General features: G+C 35.8%; 1 protein-coding gene across 5 annotated transcripts in view; it reads right to left on the reverse strand.

Moving 5' to 3' along the window:
- Nucleotides 1-1,148: 1,148 nt before the first annotated feature.
- The window catches only part of LOC138691027 (uncharacterized), a 55,251-nt gene continuing 39,864 nt past the window's right edge, over nt 1,149-16,535 (reverse strand). For all 5 annotated transcript variants that reach the window (XM_069812710.1, XM_069812676.1, XM_069812701.1 and 2 more), the window contains 4 exons: nt 11,413-11,510; nt 5,915-6,177; nt 3,083-3,187; nt 1,149-1,412 (listed from right to left, as the gene is read on the reverse strand). In XM_069812710.1, coding sequence (XP_069668811.1) covers nt 1,253-1,412; nt 3,083-3,187; nt 5,915-6,177; nt 11,413-11,510 — 626 coding nt within the window. In that variant the 3' untranslated portion in view covers nt 1,149-1,252. The remainder of the gene's footprint in view (nt 1,413-3,082; nt 3,188-5,914; nt 6,178-11,412; nt 11,511-16,535) is intronic.

Below are 16,535 nucleotides of genomic sequence, written 5' to 3' on the forward strand. Positions count from 1 at the left end.
GGATGCACGTATGGACTCCATCATCGGGTAACCGTACTGGAGAAAATCTCTTTATAACGAATTCGACAGATAAGTTATCCTTTGTCTTGTCTGCTTTCCCTGATGGAGGAGTCAATACATAGTTTCAAAACGTTGCATATTTCTTCATCTTCGTCATTTCGGAAATTATAACGAGGCTAAGAAAACCTTCTCCTATAAAAGTACACAACTTTCGCATGAGCACAAGATGTGTAGGCTATCTGTTTTAAACCGATCATATAACGAAAGGGTCGCTTCACTTCTAATTATTTTTTTTACTTTTTATTTTATTGGGTTATTTTACGACGCTGTATCAACGTCTAGGTTACTTAGCGTCTGAATGAAATGAAGGTGATAATGCCGGTGAAATGAGTCCGGGGTCCAGCACCGAAAGTTACCCAGCATTTGCTCGTATTGGGTTGAGGGAAAACCCCGGAAAACACCTCAACCAGGTAACTTGTCCCGACCGGGATTCGAACCCGGGCCACCTGGTTTCACAGCCAGACGCGCTGACCGTTACTCCACAGGTGTGGATTCTAATTATTAGGTACATGTTGTTTAGTAAACTGTCCGAAGACAGGTTTGAACCTCATAAGTGACACCAATAAGACACCACTCATGAGGCGAATAAGCTAAGAATTAATGGGGTAGGATGACCAGTTCCTTTCCTCCTCCATTATTAAAAACGAAAAAATGTGTCATTGAAGTTGGTCATATTTCCCAATTTTCGTTATGAATGATATGTTTTTATTGTCTTATTGACATCAGATAAGTTATTTGTACTATTGGTTTGCCACTTAAACAAAAAATACCTTCAAAGACACGATTACTACTTTAGGAGGTGTCTTCAAGCCATGCACTATCTTTTATCAGACTACATTTTTTCAACAAAAGTCATCATTATTTCCGAACGTAAAAATGAATTATAAATTCGCCGCCCAATATATGTATATACAGGGTGAACAATAAGTATGGAATATTATTAATAACTTCTTAAATTTTAATTTTACAAAAAAAAAAAAAAAAAGAAAAAAAAAAGAATAACCCTCTGAGATTTCTTACCGTTCATCCTGTATATTTCAGCATTCTGTACATAATGTAGCCTACAACTGAAGAGTACAAGAGTCCAATTTAACGGAAATCTGTTTTATTTGAAGTCATTGTAAAAAAAAACTTGATCATTTATATTCAACAGCTGAGATAGAGTTTTGAGCCATGGGTTACTAGCAGAAATCTATTTCAAAATATTTAAACGAGTTTCATATGCTTGTCGATCCTTCACTTCTACCAGCAAGGAATTCAAGTAATCTTTATTTTTCTCCTTGTACTCTTGAAGGTCTGCTATGTCTCTCTTGAAAGCTTCCTTTTCTTCAGTGCAATCAACGTCTGGTTCTCTAAAGTGAACAGGAAAAAATAAAATTCAGTTGCTAAAAATCGAAACAGTTGCAGAAAGTTATTTTCATTTTATATATTTCTTTATTTTATTGGGTTATTTTACGACGCTGTATCAACATCTAGGTTATTTAGCGTCTGAATGAAATGAAGGTGATAATGCCGGTGAAATGAGTCCGGGGTCCAGCACCGAAAGTTACCCAGCATTTGCTCGTATTGGGTTGAGGGAAAGCCCCGGAAAAAACCTCAACCAGGTAACTTGCCCCGACCGGGATTCGAACCCGGGCCACCTGGTTTCGCTGCCAGACGCGCTGACCGTTACTCCACAGGTGTGGACTCTATATATATTATATATTATATATACTGTATATATATATAAGTTGTAATGACAAGAAGACACCGAGCCTTGCAAAAAATCGGCCTCGAAATTTTGCGAGAATAGGTACATTTCCATTGGATTCCTCATAACGGAACACAATATTTTATAGGCTATCTGTCTGTGTAGCTGTTTGTATATCCTCCACTTTTTAATTAAACAATCAATATATTTATCTGTCTACCTGATCATTTCATTTCTCACGTATCAAACCATCAACAAACCGATCAAGACAGTCAGTGAAGCGGAAAAACAGTCAGCCAATCAAACAACAATTGAATATAAGCATGGATAAATATATAATATTTATCCATGATATAAGAGTTGAAACCACTGCCTGCTGGATCGCATCCTATAGCTGCGTAAACTGCCTGCTCAATCAACGTTATTTTGCCGCTAGGTGGCAGCCAATATCCACCGCTATTAACATTATCAGTATAAGTAAAGTCACTACCTGCCATCTATGTGTATTCGCGCATAACCGTTGATTGAGGAGGCAGTGTACAGAGTGTGATCCAGCAGGCAGTGGTTGAAACACAGGATCCAAACATCGTCTATCTTGTTACATAATCCAGTAAGCACTTACAACGATTTTGCTTCTAGTAAATACAAGTTAACAGGTTTTCCTTATTCCTCAGTGATTAACTAGCTGTAATAATAGTTTTTATGTATTATGCATAATAAATTACATAAGAAAATAATTTAATATACTATCAAAATTATGTAACATATGTGTTTAATATATGTATAAAATATATAGGCATATAGTTTTACTTCTCATAGGTGGTTTGTTTTTCCATTTTCAGTGCTATCAAATCATTAAATATATTTTAATTGTTGATGGAATCAACGTCTCATCTCTCATTGTAAAGGGACTCTAGAGTCTAGATATACTTTATTTTTATTTGGGTACATACGTATATCTATATTTATTAACTGTATGTTAATGGAGGTCATGGTTGGATCCAACTAATCAGAAGGAGTATGCTCATTGTCTCAATTCTTACGTATTATCGAGGGACTCTATCAAACAATGAACCAGAGCGATTTATTTCTAGTCTACTGAATGACATATTTTATATTTAATAAAATTATTCCCTTTGACAAATTTTGTCTCAGATCAATTTATTGAATTCACCAATTCCTAAATAGAAGACAAGCATATAAATGACTACTAAAATCTAAACAAAACTTCAATATTGTTAGGCTTGTACACAAGCGTTTCATGTATCAAAATGAGAGCAGAAAAAGAATTTTTCTGTAACTTACGTATGAAAAATAATGCAAGACATTTACCTGTACAAAACATTAAATAGGACTGGAAGATACAGCGGAAGTGTGTATCTCGCTTGAGATGTCAGGGAGGTTAGTATATGGTCTGCACTACTAAATCCATCAATTCTGGTAAAAATGAAGAAAAACAGGAATTAGAAAAAATGCGTTATTAACGAAATCTGTAAAAGATAAGGCGGTATTTGAGAAAAGCAAATTACGGTAAACTGGAGAATTCCCACGGTATCTTTGAACCGTGCCGTTACGTTTAGCACCAAATTTAAGTAAATACACAATCTTACCAACATAAGAACACGACGTTGGTGTGTGGCGTCGTTGGAGGGAGAAATTTGTTTCTTTTCTCTCTCTGCCTCCTTCGTTCTGAACATTACTGAGAGATAGCACCACTGTTAGCTACAAGATATATTTGCGCAAATATATTGAAGTAGATTACGTGACTTAGATGAGAGTCTCGAGACAAAACAGTTTTGCTATATTTCTTTTTTTATTAAATGTTAAGCACAGGAACGCCATTTCGTAATTTTATTTAAGAAACAAGCCAAACAAATTATCTTTGCGTCAAAAACGGATGCTCCCTGGGCCAAATTATCGTATTTTATAATTGTTTGAATGCAACAGAAGCCAGAGGTCTTGCACTTGACTAATGCAGTGAATTATTTAAGAATATAGTCGCGAATTTTACTACCACCATTTCGATTGTATTTTGTTTGGCACGGCTAGGTACGGCCTGGTGACTAGTGGCCAGCAAGTAACGTCGACTATCGACATTGCTCTGCCGTGGGTATTATGCAGTTGTTCCGCAAATTAAATTATTAATAAACTGGCACAGAACAACATTTTGGAGGCCAGCATCTCCATGACAACCACTGTTGTTTTTGTTTAGTCAACTGTCCGAAGACGGGTCTGAACCTCTGATACCAAGAAGGAACAATCTATGAGGCAACTAGGCCAGGAGATAATGGCGTAGGGTGGCCAGTTCCTTTCCCCCTCCACTGCAAGTAAAAGAGTTCACTTATTTTTATTCAGTTGATCCATTGATTCTCTTCTCTGATTCATTCAGAATTCTCTTGATCATAGCTCTTAACTTACTGGCTTGCGTTAGTACGTAACAGTATCCTGTTGGTATCTCTGCTCTGGCTTTTATTTACGAACTATAAATCTTACTGGACATAGCGATCCTTCCCCGCAACGGAATAGTCATTTAAGTAACTAGGACAGAAAGTGATACTTTTGTGCACAAAGTGAGGCGTTTACGGACGAGGTGTCAGCCGAGTCCGGAATTTCGAAACCAGTGCGTGAAAGACACTTTCGTACTAGTTACGTACAATATTTTTTATACAACTACATGGAAATATTATGTAAATTAATATTCATTAAATAAATTACAGGCTATCGAGTTTTTGTAAGCTAGGAGTAACGGACTATTAATGCTACATTGTCTTTATAGCAGGTCTAGTTTTAACGTAATGATTGTTGTGTAGCTATAGTGAGATCTTGTGTATTCGGAACAACGCAAAAACTCAAAATGGCTTTATCAAAAAAATATATTTTGTTCTGATATTAAGAGAGAGATTCTGAGAAGGCTTTATGTAAATTACTTACTTACTTACAAATGGCTTTTAAGGAACCCGAAGGTTCATTGCCGCCCTCACATAAGCCCGCCATCGGTCCCTATCCTGTGCAAGATTAAGCCAGTCTCTATCATCATACCCCACCTCCCTCAAATCCATTTTAATATTATCCTCCCATCTACGTCTCGGCCTCCCTAAAGGTCTTTTCCCCTCCGGCCTCCCAACTAACACTCTATATGCATTTCTGGATTCGCCCATACGTGCTACATGCCCTGCCCATCTCAAACGTCTGGATTTCAAGTTCCTAATTATGTCAGGTGAAGAATACAATGCGTGCAGTTCTGTGTTGTGTAACTTTCTCCATTCTCCTGTAACTTCATCCCGCTTAGCCCCAAATATTTTCCTAAGCACCTTATTCTCAAACACCCTTAACCTATGTTCCTCTCTCAGAGTGAGAGTCCAAGTTTCACAGCCATATAGAAGAACCGGTAATATAACTGTTTTATAAATTCTAACTTTCAGATTTTTGGAGAGCAGACTGGATGATAAGAGCTTCTCAACCGAATAATAACACGCATTTCCCATATTTATTCTGCGTTTAAATTAAATTAAAACCTAAAAAATCTAAAGAACAATGCATGAAGGAACTTGACTTTTTTTTAAAGAATGGACGAGATGTAACAGTGTGGAATTAATAACAGAACACGTAATGGTTGCGTTTTTCAATCAAAAGGTATATCTAATTATATGGTGTGTTAAGTTTTGGTTGTGAAATTGTTTGTATATTATTCTGTTTCTGTAAGTAAAGCTAAATAATATTATCTGTTAGCATTTTTAGTAGACCAGGAGGCATTGACTGCAATTTCTATGTTCATAGATGGCGATGTGTTGATATTGAAACGTGATAGTTTTCATAATGTTTCGTCATAGCTGTTTATATTACTATGACAACTTTGCGGTATTCGTACGGAAAAGTGAATCATAACAATGCTTTTGCTGTACGCGTACAGCAAAGAAGAATTTTCTAATCAATAATGTGTTACGAAAAATAGCAGTTTCCATGTAGGTGTGCCAAAAATATATATTATAATATTTATAACACTTCGAAGTTTGAAGTGACTTTTGAATGAGCTGATTTATAATTATTTTTAACAAATTAGGGAGTAGGTTGGAAAACAAATACGTTATTCTGTCTTCATAGATGTCTTAATATTTGATTCTGGAGGGATCTCGATCATTATTCAGAAAAAATAATCATACTCACTGAACCACGAATACTGTGTCGTAACGATTCTTTCTGCTGTCACTTTTCAGTCTCTGCAATGCATGGAGAAACAAGCCATCCAGACAGCTTGGATCCTGGTACTCTATCTTGCAGGCGTTGTTGAGATATCTGTAGTGTAACATCGCACAATCACTTTCCACAACCACCACTTTTACATTTTTGTTATCGATGTGGTTGTCCAGCCATTCCACACTACCAAGCGAAAGGCGCTCTGCAAGATGAGGATCGTAACAATCGTGTACCTGCAAACGAGACAAAAAGTACAGTATTTGACACATACTTTCTTATTAAACATTTCATGAGTTTCAAAAAAATTAGTTCCTTTGTATACATTGTGAGTGCTATTATTATTATTATTATTATTATTATTATTATTATTATTATTATTATTATTATATAATATTCTTATTGAATTTGGTATTCCCAAGAAACTAGTTCGATTAATTAAAATGTGTCTTAGTGAAACTTACAGCTGAGTCCGTATAGGCCAGTTTCTATCTGATGCTTTTCCAATTCACTGCTGGCTAAAGCGGGAGATGCACTATCACCTTTACTTTTTAACTTCGCTCTAGAATATGCCATTAGGAAAGTCCAGGATAACAGGCAGGGTTTGGAATTGAACGGGTTACATCAGCTTCTTGTCTATGCAGATGACGTGAATATGTTAGGAGAAAATCCACAAACGATTAGAGAAAACGCGGAAATTCTACTTGAAGCAAGTAAAGAGATAGGGTTGGAAGTAAATCCCGAAAAGACTAAGTATATGATTATGATTCGTGATGGGAATATTGTACGAAATGGAAATATAAAAATTGGAAATTTATCCTTTGAAGAGGTGAAAAAATTCAAATACCTGGGAGCAACAGTAACAAATATAAATGATACTCGGGAGGAAATTAAACACAGAATAAATATGGGAAATATCTGTTATTATTCGGTTGAGAAGCTTTTATCATCCAGTCTTCTGTCGAAAAATCTGAAAGTTAGAATTTATAAAACAGTTATATTACCGGTTGTTCTTTATGGTTGTGAAAATTGGACTCTCACTTTGAGAGAGAAACAGAGATTAAGGGTGTTTGGGAATAAGGTGCTCAGAAAAATATTTGGGACTAAGAGAGATGAAGTTACAGGAGAATGGAGAAAGTTACACAACACAGAACTGCACGCATTGTATTCCTCACCTCACATAATTAGGAACATTAAATCCAGACGTTTGAGATGGGCAGGGCATGTAGCACGTATGGGCGAACCCAGAAATGCATATAGAGTGTTAGTTGGGAGAACGGAGGGAAAAATACCTTTGGGGAGACCGAGACGTAGATGGGAAGTTAATATTAAAATGGATTTGAGGGAGTTGGGATATGATGATAGATACTGGATTAATCTTGCTCAGGATAGGGACCAATGGCGGGCTTATGTGAGGGTGGCAATGAACCTCCGAGTTCCTTAAAAGCGAGTAAGTAAGTATTATTATTATTATTATTATTATTATTATTATTATTATTATTATTATTATTCCCCCCTTGGAGCAGCTATTGTTCAACATACAGAGAGATCAAAAAGCCACTGTGCACCTAATGTGCCACACAAATAAACAGAATGGTCCCCTCTAAACGCAGTTGAGATCAAGAAAGGAAAAGGAAAATACCAGGGAACTTTTTCGCCTTTATAAGGAAGCGATTTAGTGAAGAACAGAGGGGTCTACTGCAAGAGGGAGCTATGTCACAAAACCATGAAGGGAGAAAAATATAACTTCTACGAAAAAGGACTGTAGGTATCCTGGAATTAATCACTGCACTGTAGCATTGCCTGCTGCAATGCCACATCTATACAGTTTAAGAAAAGAACAGGGTCTGCAGAAAAAGCATAAAATCTCATTCTTCAGAATTTTGTGGCATAGCTCCCTCTTGCAGTGGACTTCTTAACTGTTTTCCGAACATAGGAAAAAGAAGAATCAAGTGTATGAGATTAATGAAGGGATATAGCGTTGTTAGGAGGAAAGAAGATGATACTAAGGGATATGCTACTGGAGATAAATGACAGCTGTGAGCAGTATGGAATGAAGATAATTGCAAACAAGACGAAGACCATGGTTATCGGAAATGAAGCAGTAGAATAAATGGGCAGCTTTAAATACATGGAGTTTAGCCTAATATAAGTACTGTCAGTGACACAGTTCATCTGCCCTGGAAGGAATGCGGAGCTGGGGTAGTAGTTTCGCACTACAAAATAGTAGTGGATGGAGAGAAAGTTAGAAATACAATGTAGCATGCACTATATAAACACTGATTTACCAATTCCGCGCCACTTTACTATGGAGTACACTACACATGAAAGTTATATTGCTACGTCTTAACTTTGAATATATATTTACAACAGCAATTCTATTAAGCAAACATTCATCTTCGTCTTCCAAGTACAAATGAAGAGAGAGAAATGTTTTTTTTTTTTTTTTTTTTTTTTGGAGAAAATAGAAAGGGGGCTAAGCAGAGTGTATTCACACCAAAAGCATCGTTAGCCAGCCGCTTGCTCCAAAGTTAGCCTCACACCCCTCTAAACAACACCCCTAACTTCCCCAAGGTTCAGGGCAGATGAGGGTTCAGGGCAGATGAGCTGTGTCATCGACAGTTGTAATATGAGCTGGTGCCTTACTTACTTACTTACTTACTTACTTACAAATGGCTTTTAAGGAACCCGAAGGTTCATTGCCGCCCTCACATAAGCCCGCCAGCGGTCCCTATCCTGTGCAAGATTAATCCAGTCTCTATCATCATACCCCACCTCCCTCAAATCCATTTTAATATTATCCTCCCATCTACGTCTCGGCCTCCCTAAAGGTCTTTTTCCCTCCGGTCTCCCAACTAACACTCTATATGCATTTCTGGATTCGCCCATACGTGCTACATGCCCTGCCCATCTAAAACGTCTCGATTTTATGTTCCTAATTATGTCAGGTGAAGAATACAATGCGTGCAGTTCTGTGTTGTGTAACTTTCTCCATTCTCCTGTAACTTCATCCCGCTTAGCCCCAAATATTTTCCTTAGCACCTTATTCTCAAACACCCTGAACCTATGTTCCTCTCTCAGAGTGAGAGTCCAAGTTTCACAACCATACAGAAGAACCGGTAATATAACTGTTTTATAAATTCTAACTTTCAGATTTTTCGACAGCAGACTGGATGATAAGAGCTTCTCAACCGAATAATAACACGCATTTCCCATATTTATTCTGCGTTTAATTTCCTCCCGAGCGTCATTTATATTTGTTACTGTTGCTCCAAGATATTTGAATTTTTCCACCTCTTCGAAGGATAAATCTCAAATTTTTATATTTCCATTTCGTACAATATTCTGGTCACGAGACATAATCATATACTTTGTCTTTTCGGGATTTACTTCCAAACCGATCGCTCTACTTGCTTCAAGTAAAATTTCCGTGTTTTCCATAATCGTTTGTGTATTTTCTCCTAACATATTCACGTCATCCGCATAGACAAGAAGCTGATGTAACCCGTTCAATTCCAAACCCTGCCTGTTATCCTGAACTTTCCTAATGGCATATTCTAGAGCGAAGCTAAAAAGTAAAGGTGATAGTGCATCTCCTTGCTTTAGCCCGCAGTGAATTGGACTAAGGGATATGCTACTGGAGATAAATGACAGCTGTGAGCAGTATGGAATGAAGATAATTGCAAACAAGACGAAGACCATGGTTATCGGAAATGAAGCAGTAGAATAAGTGGGCAGCTTTAAATACATGGGGTTTAGCCTAATATAAGTACTGTCAGTGACACAGTTCATCTGCCCTTGAAGGAATGCGGAGCTGGGGTAGTAGTTTCGCACTACAAAATAGTAGTGGATGGAGAGAAAGTTAGAAATACAATGTAGCATGCATTATAAAAACATTGATTTACCAATTCCGCGCCACTTTACTATGGAGTACACTAAACATGAAAGTTATATTGCTACGTCTTAACTTTGAATATATATTTACAACAGCAATTCTATTAAGCAAACATTCATCTTCGTCTACCAAGTACAAATGAAGAGAGAGAAATGTTTTTTTTTTTTTTTTTTTTTGGAGAAAATAGAAAGGGGGCTAAGCAGAGTGTATTCACACCAAAAGCATCGTTAGCCAGCCGCTTGCTCCAAAGTTAGCCTCACACCCCTCTAAACAACACCCCTAACTTCCCCAAGGTTCAGGGCAGATGAGGGTTCAGGGCAGATGAACTGTGTCATCGACAGTCGTAATATGAGCTGGTGCCTTACTTACTTACTTACTTACTTACTTACTTACTTACTTACTTACTTACTTACTTACTTACTTACTTATAAATGGCTTTTAAGGAACTCGAAGGTTCATTGCCGCCCTCACATAAGCCCGCCAGCGGTCCCTATCCTGTGCAAGATTAATCCACTCTCTATCATCATACCCCACCTCCCTCAAATCCATTTTAATATTATTCTCCCATCTACGTCTCGGCCTCCCTAAAAGTCTTTTTCCCTCCGGTCTTCCAACTAACACTCTATATGCATTTCTGGATTCGCCCATACGTGCTACATGCCCTGCCCATCTCAAACGTCTCGATTTTATGTTCCTAATTATGTCAGGTGAAGAATACAATGCGTGCAGTTCTGTGTTGTGTAACTTTCTCCACTCTCCTGTAACTTCATCCCGCTTAGCCCCAAATATTTTCCTTAGCACCTTATTCTCAAACACCCTTAACCTATGTTCCTCTCTCAGAGTGAGAGTCCAAGTTTCACAACCATACAGAAGAACCGGTAATATAACTGTTTTATAAATTCTAACTTTCAGATTTTTGGACAGCAGACTGGATGATAAGAGCTTCTCAACCGAATAATAACACGCATTTCCCATATTTATTATGAGCTGGTGCCGGGAAGCCAAAAGGAGAACAGCAATAGAAAAAGGAGCATCTTCTGCGGATCTCTAGAAAAAGAACCAAGGAAGACACTAGTGAAGTGTTTTGTGTGGAATGTGGCATTCTATGGGCAGAAACATGGGCATTACTATGAAGTGAAGAGAAACGACTGGAAGCAGTTGAAATGTGGATATGGAGAAGAATGGAGTGTGTGAAATGGACAGACAAAATGAGAAATGAAACTGTGTTGGAAAGAGTGGTTGAAGAAAGAATGATGCTGAAACTAATCAGGAAGAGGAAAAGCAATTGGCTGGGTCACTGGCTGAGAAGAAACTGCCTACTGAAGGATCTACTGGAAGGAATGGTAAACGAGAGAAAATTTCTGGGACAGAAGAATATATCAAAATACAGAGAACATTAAGATAGAGTATATGGATCATATGCGGAAACTGAGAGGAAGGCGGAAAATAGGGAAGATAAATTGCTTGATTTGCAGTGAAAGTGCTGTCCTTTGGCAGAAAATTGTGAATGAATATTAGAAAGTAGAGCCTACAACTCAAACAATTTCACAAAAACTATCATTAAGAAACATCTTACCTTACAATTCAAGGCTTTCCTAAGCAAGCTTCGGAATGTCGTCATGAGCTTCATAAATTTCTCGCAATCTCGAGAATACAATAGAAGTATATCTGGTGCTGAAACAGGCAGAGAAGATGAAGGAGTGTTTCAAAATAAAATTACACCTCAAGATATGGTATGTTATACATTCAATCAGAAAACGGCTGAGATGAATTCTTCTTCATTCACGAAAAATAAGATATGAAAACTAGTATCACAAGATATCATTTATTATTTTCATTCCATGCTTTTGCGTGTTTCTACAGTTCAGTTCTTTTATCATGTTGGTAGTGAAATTATTGCTTTCAGTTTATTTTCTGTGACTGACGAAGACATGCCTAAATGAAACCACTTAACCCTTAAATTCGCAAAGTATCCTATAGGATACAACAGGTTAATAGGTTATAAGCAGGGAAAGGATTTATATGTAAATACATATTTACTTATAAAGCTAATATAATTTATATTTTGCATTATCTTTATGTTTCACAATGTGTAGGGTTGAAAAATCCTACTTTTATTTTCCATATTTTTCCATATTTTAGAGTTTAGTACATATTTTCGTTAATTTCCATATATTTTCCATATTTCATATAAAACAGTCCATATTATATTAGGTTTAACAATAAAACAAAACAAAATTCCATTAACTTTTAAAAATACATTTCAACAATAGAGATTTAAACACATGTTCAGTAATCCCTTTAACATCAGAGTTATTTGAAAATTAGCAGTCCTATCAACAATGGGAAAGTAAGTTACAAAACTGTATTAATTTAATTTAAAATTTTTAACAGACTTCAGTTGTGCAGCTCAACAGTTAAATGCCAGTCAGAGTACACATAGGTTCAGTTTTGTAAATCATACTATAAAGACGGTAAATATGCCAAAAGTACGTCATTCAGTCAATTTAAAATCAAAACTAACAAGTTACATTTCAGAATTTAAAGAAGATGGTTTAGCAACTGACAATAAAATATTATTTTGTAATTTGTGTCAGTGTGCAGTATCATCTACACAAAAGTTCCTGGTGCAACAACACATTACAACTAGTAAACATCAGGCCAACAAACAACTAAATTCCAAGCAGAGACAATTGTTTTTAACACAACCAACAACATCGAATGTAAGATCTGAGTTTAACATCGACCTGTGCCGTTCTCTCATCTCTGCTGATATTCCTCTCTACAAACTAAAGAATAAGGTCTTCAGGGAATTCCTTGAAAAATATACTCAACATACAATCCCGGATGAGTCAACACTTAGGAAGACGTATGCTCCATCCATCTACGATGAGACAATACAGAAGATAAGAGATGAAATTAAAGATAGTTCAATTTGGGTTTCCATTGATGAGACTCCCGACAAAGAAGGTAGACTTGTTGGTAATGTAGTTATCGGTTTGTTAAGTGAACAATATTCTGAACGAATTCTTTTACATTGTGATGTTCTAGAAAAGTGCAATAACAAAACTATAGTTAAACTGTTCAACGAAGCTATGGGTATCCTGTGGCCAAAGGGTATTATGTACGATAATGTGTTATTCTTTATTAGCGATGCTGCCCCTTATATGGTCAAAGCTGGACAAGCATTATCTGTTGTATATCCTAAATTGACTCATTTTACTTGTGTGGCGCATGCATTTCATCGTGTGGCAGAAGTGGTCAGAGACAATTTCCCTAAAGTAGATTTGTTGATTTCATCAGTGAAAAAAGTATTTCTCAAAGCTCCCAGTAGAGTTAACGTGTTGAAAGAAATGTACCCTGAAATTCCATTGCCACCAAAGCCAATTTTAACTAGATGGGGTACATGGCTAGAAGCAGTTGAATATTATGCCGAACATATAGACTCTATTAACAATGTTCTCCTTGCATTGGACTCTGAAGATGCAGTCTCAATTGATACTGCGAAAACAGTTACCTGTGACATAAGTGTGAAGAATGACTTAGCTCACATTCAGCATACATTTTCATGCATCATAAAAACGCTCAAAAGTCTCCAAAATAGGCACCTTTCACTATCTGAAAGTTTTGAAATTATAAATAGTACTGTGGAACAACTGAATCGTGGTAGAGGTAAAGTTGCAGATGCAGTAAGAGCTAAGGTGGACACTGTACTTTCAAAAAACCCTGGATATGAAGAACTACAAAAGGTTGTTGCTGTGATGAGTGGTGAATCAACAGTGAAGATTAACTTGGACTTATCCCCAGCAGACATTGTGAAATTGAATTATGTACCAGTTACTTCTTGTGACGTCGAACGCTCTTTTAGTCAGTATAAATCTATCCTCAGAGACAATAGAAGAAGATTCACTTTTCAGCACTTGAAAGAAATGTTTGTAACCTATTGTTATGGTAACAGACAATAAAAATTGTGTTTTGTTGAAACTACATTGGAAGATAAGGTACGTCCATTATATTTTTTGTTTAGTTTGATTAAAATGTACCAATATTTAACGTACATAGTCATTTTTTTATAATTTTAAGTCCATATTTAATTCCATATTTTGGTAAAAATCCATATTTAATTCCATATTTTGGTAAAAATAACTACATATATATTTACATATTTCATATATTTTTAGTCCATATAAATCCGTTCCCTGGTTATAAGCTTATGCTATAATTTTAATAGTGCAATAGAAAAAAATGGTAAGAAAATTAAAATTTCACAATACTATAATATTGTACGATATATAAAATATGGACATTGATATAGTTGTTTTCTTTATGGTCCGACACGGTTTAATAAACTAATGTGAGAAATGAAGTTTTGCCAATTTAAGGGTTAACGAATACTAAAAATAGTTAGAATACTGCTTCGACTGTTTATAACTTATAAAATATTTAAACATTTATTTTGTATTTGTAGTAGGGGAGAGTCGGGTAGTATCGGACATCGGGTAATATCGGACAGTGAGTTTCTTTCATCTACCACACGATGATAGTACCTGATTGACATGGTTACGTTTCTGTGATGTCGCATAGAGAAACGTAACCATGTCATTCAGGTACTATCATATGGTGGTAGATGAAAGAAACGCTCTGTCCGATACTACCCGATGTCCGATACTACCCGACTCTCCCCTACTTATTCATTAAAGACATCAGCTCAAAGAATTTGAGTAACCACAAGGGTCAAAATAAGAAGCAATTTAAGAATCATTTAATACATATGCGTAACAGTATTTTTTCTAAGTTTATTTATGAAAAAAAAATAATTTTCAGGCTCTGATTTTTTCTTTTTTTTTACACTCATTCAGATGCACGTTTCTGAGGAACTATTTGAAATAATTTTTAGCTAAAAGCATAAATCAATGATTTTTAGTTTTAATTTTAAAATTATTATTTTTATGGCAAACAGTTCACAACTTCTACACAATATATCATTACTTTTTATTCAATTAATGTATTCCTCTTTGATCAAATTGTGTTTTGTCTCATATTTTATTATAAGAGACACCCAGTTTTTGCAAACCATGGATTCGTCGAATACGGTTTTTCAGCTGGTAAAAAATCGTATGTTGTAAGCTCTTCCAGGTCAAAATATCATAAGTTTTAACTCGCGAAATAACGCGAAATTTTGCGTATATGTGATATTTTCGTTTTTAGCACGAATTTTATTATTTTTATGAAATTTTAATTTAAAGTGGCAAAAAGATACCGATGGTTTCAGGTAAGAGGGCTTATCCCACAAATGAGACTTTTTCAGAAACAGTTATAATTAAATTTTAACACATTATTATTATTATTATTATTATTATTATTATTATTATTATTATTATTATTATTATTATTATTATTATTATTAGTTACTTTGTATGATGGAATGTAAACATAATTGTCAAAAAAACATCTTCACGTTTTATAATTCAATTTTATTTAACTAATTACACTAATTACAGCAAAAAAGTCACATTTAAAAGAATTAGATTTAAACTCTTCTACCTAAACGCCGTATATATTTATTGGAAGTCAAGAAATTTGTGCATGAATACAATAAGCTTTGTTGAATCTAAGTTCCCTGCCCGTTGTACTGTTGGAGGCATGGCAGTAATTGCAGTTAGCTGCATTTACGATTTTGTTTTAATCAGATATCATTAGTGGAATTTTCTTAAAAATGGCAATTGATTAAAATACATTATTTTTTCTCCATTGATATTCACGTACAAAATTTTAAAATATATATTAAAATCCTATTTTGAAATGCAAAATAACACCGAATTTAGGTTTTTGTGCAAAACGATACCTAAATTTAAAATATTTTATACAGAAATTTAATACTTCTATTCACCGAAATAAACTATAGTTATCAGAATAATATATATTTCTTACAAACTTACAGTAGGGTAAAAATTGTGATACTAATAATATTATGATGGTACTTTTTGAGAATATTTTTACAATTTTACTGGGTGAGAGAAGGACCGGTTTTGTACAGAAACCTGTCCACGAACATTCCCTTAATACGTTGACGTAAAAAAAAACGATCTTCCTCTCGCTCAGTAAAATTTTAAAAATTTCTCAAAAAGAACTATCATAATATTACTAGCATCTACTGGGTGTTCAGTTCAAAGTGTGTCATGGCTCTCTGTATGCCGTCATGTGGCTAGCCGATGAGCCTAGAGAATTCAATATTCCTACACTTCCGCAGAGGTGTATAACCTAGGAAGCAGAGAAGTTGCCTAGCAAGTACGGCGTTCATTCTGAAGAATACGTACCGATGCGTACGGTAACGCCGGTAGTGGCAGGAATGTGAACTGTTTGGAAATACGTACTGTCGGGATATGGGGAGAGGGTTAAGACGATTACTTACGTATTTGTTGACATTAACTTCGACGGTCAACATGGACACGGAGTATTTGATTTGTGTTGTGGAATGTTACCGTACGCAACCGATGATAACAAATACCCTGCGTACGACTTGCCGGCGCAAAACACAGTTCGAAAGAGGTTATGGTAGCACACAGACCGTACATACCGCCATCTGTTGCTACGACGTTCAAGTTATACCGTACACGTTCTCAAGTTCAGATTGAAAAACGCCTTAAATAATAGGCAACTTCTCTGACATATAAGCTGAAACTCGCTTCAAATCGGTGA

This window comes from Periplaneta americana, chromosome 2 (assembly GCF_040183065.1).
Source record: "Periplaneta americana isolate PAMFEO1 chromosome 2, P.americana_PAMFEO1_priV1, whole genome shotgun sequence".
Classification (NCBI taxonomy): domain Eukaryota; kingdom Metazoa; phylum Arthropoda; class Insecta; order Blattodea; family Blattidae; genus Periplaneta; species Periplaneta americana.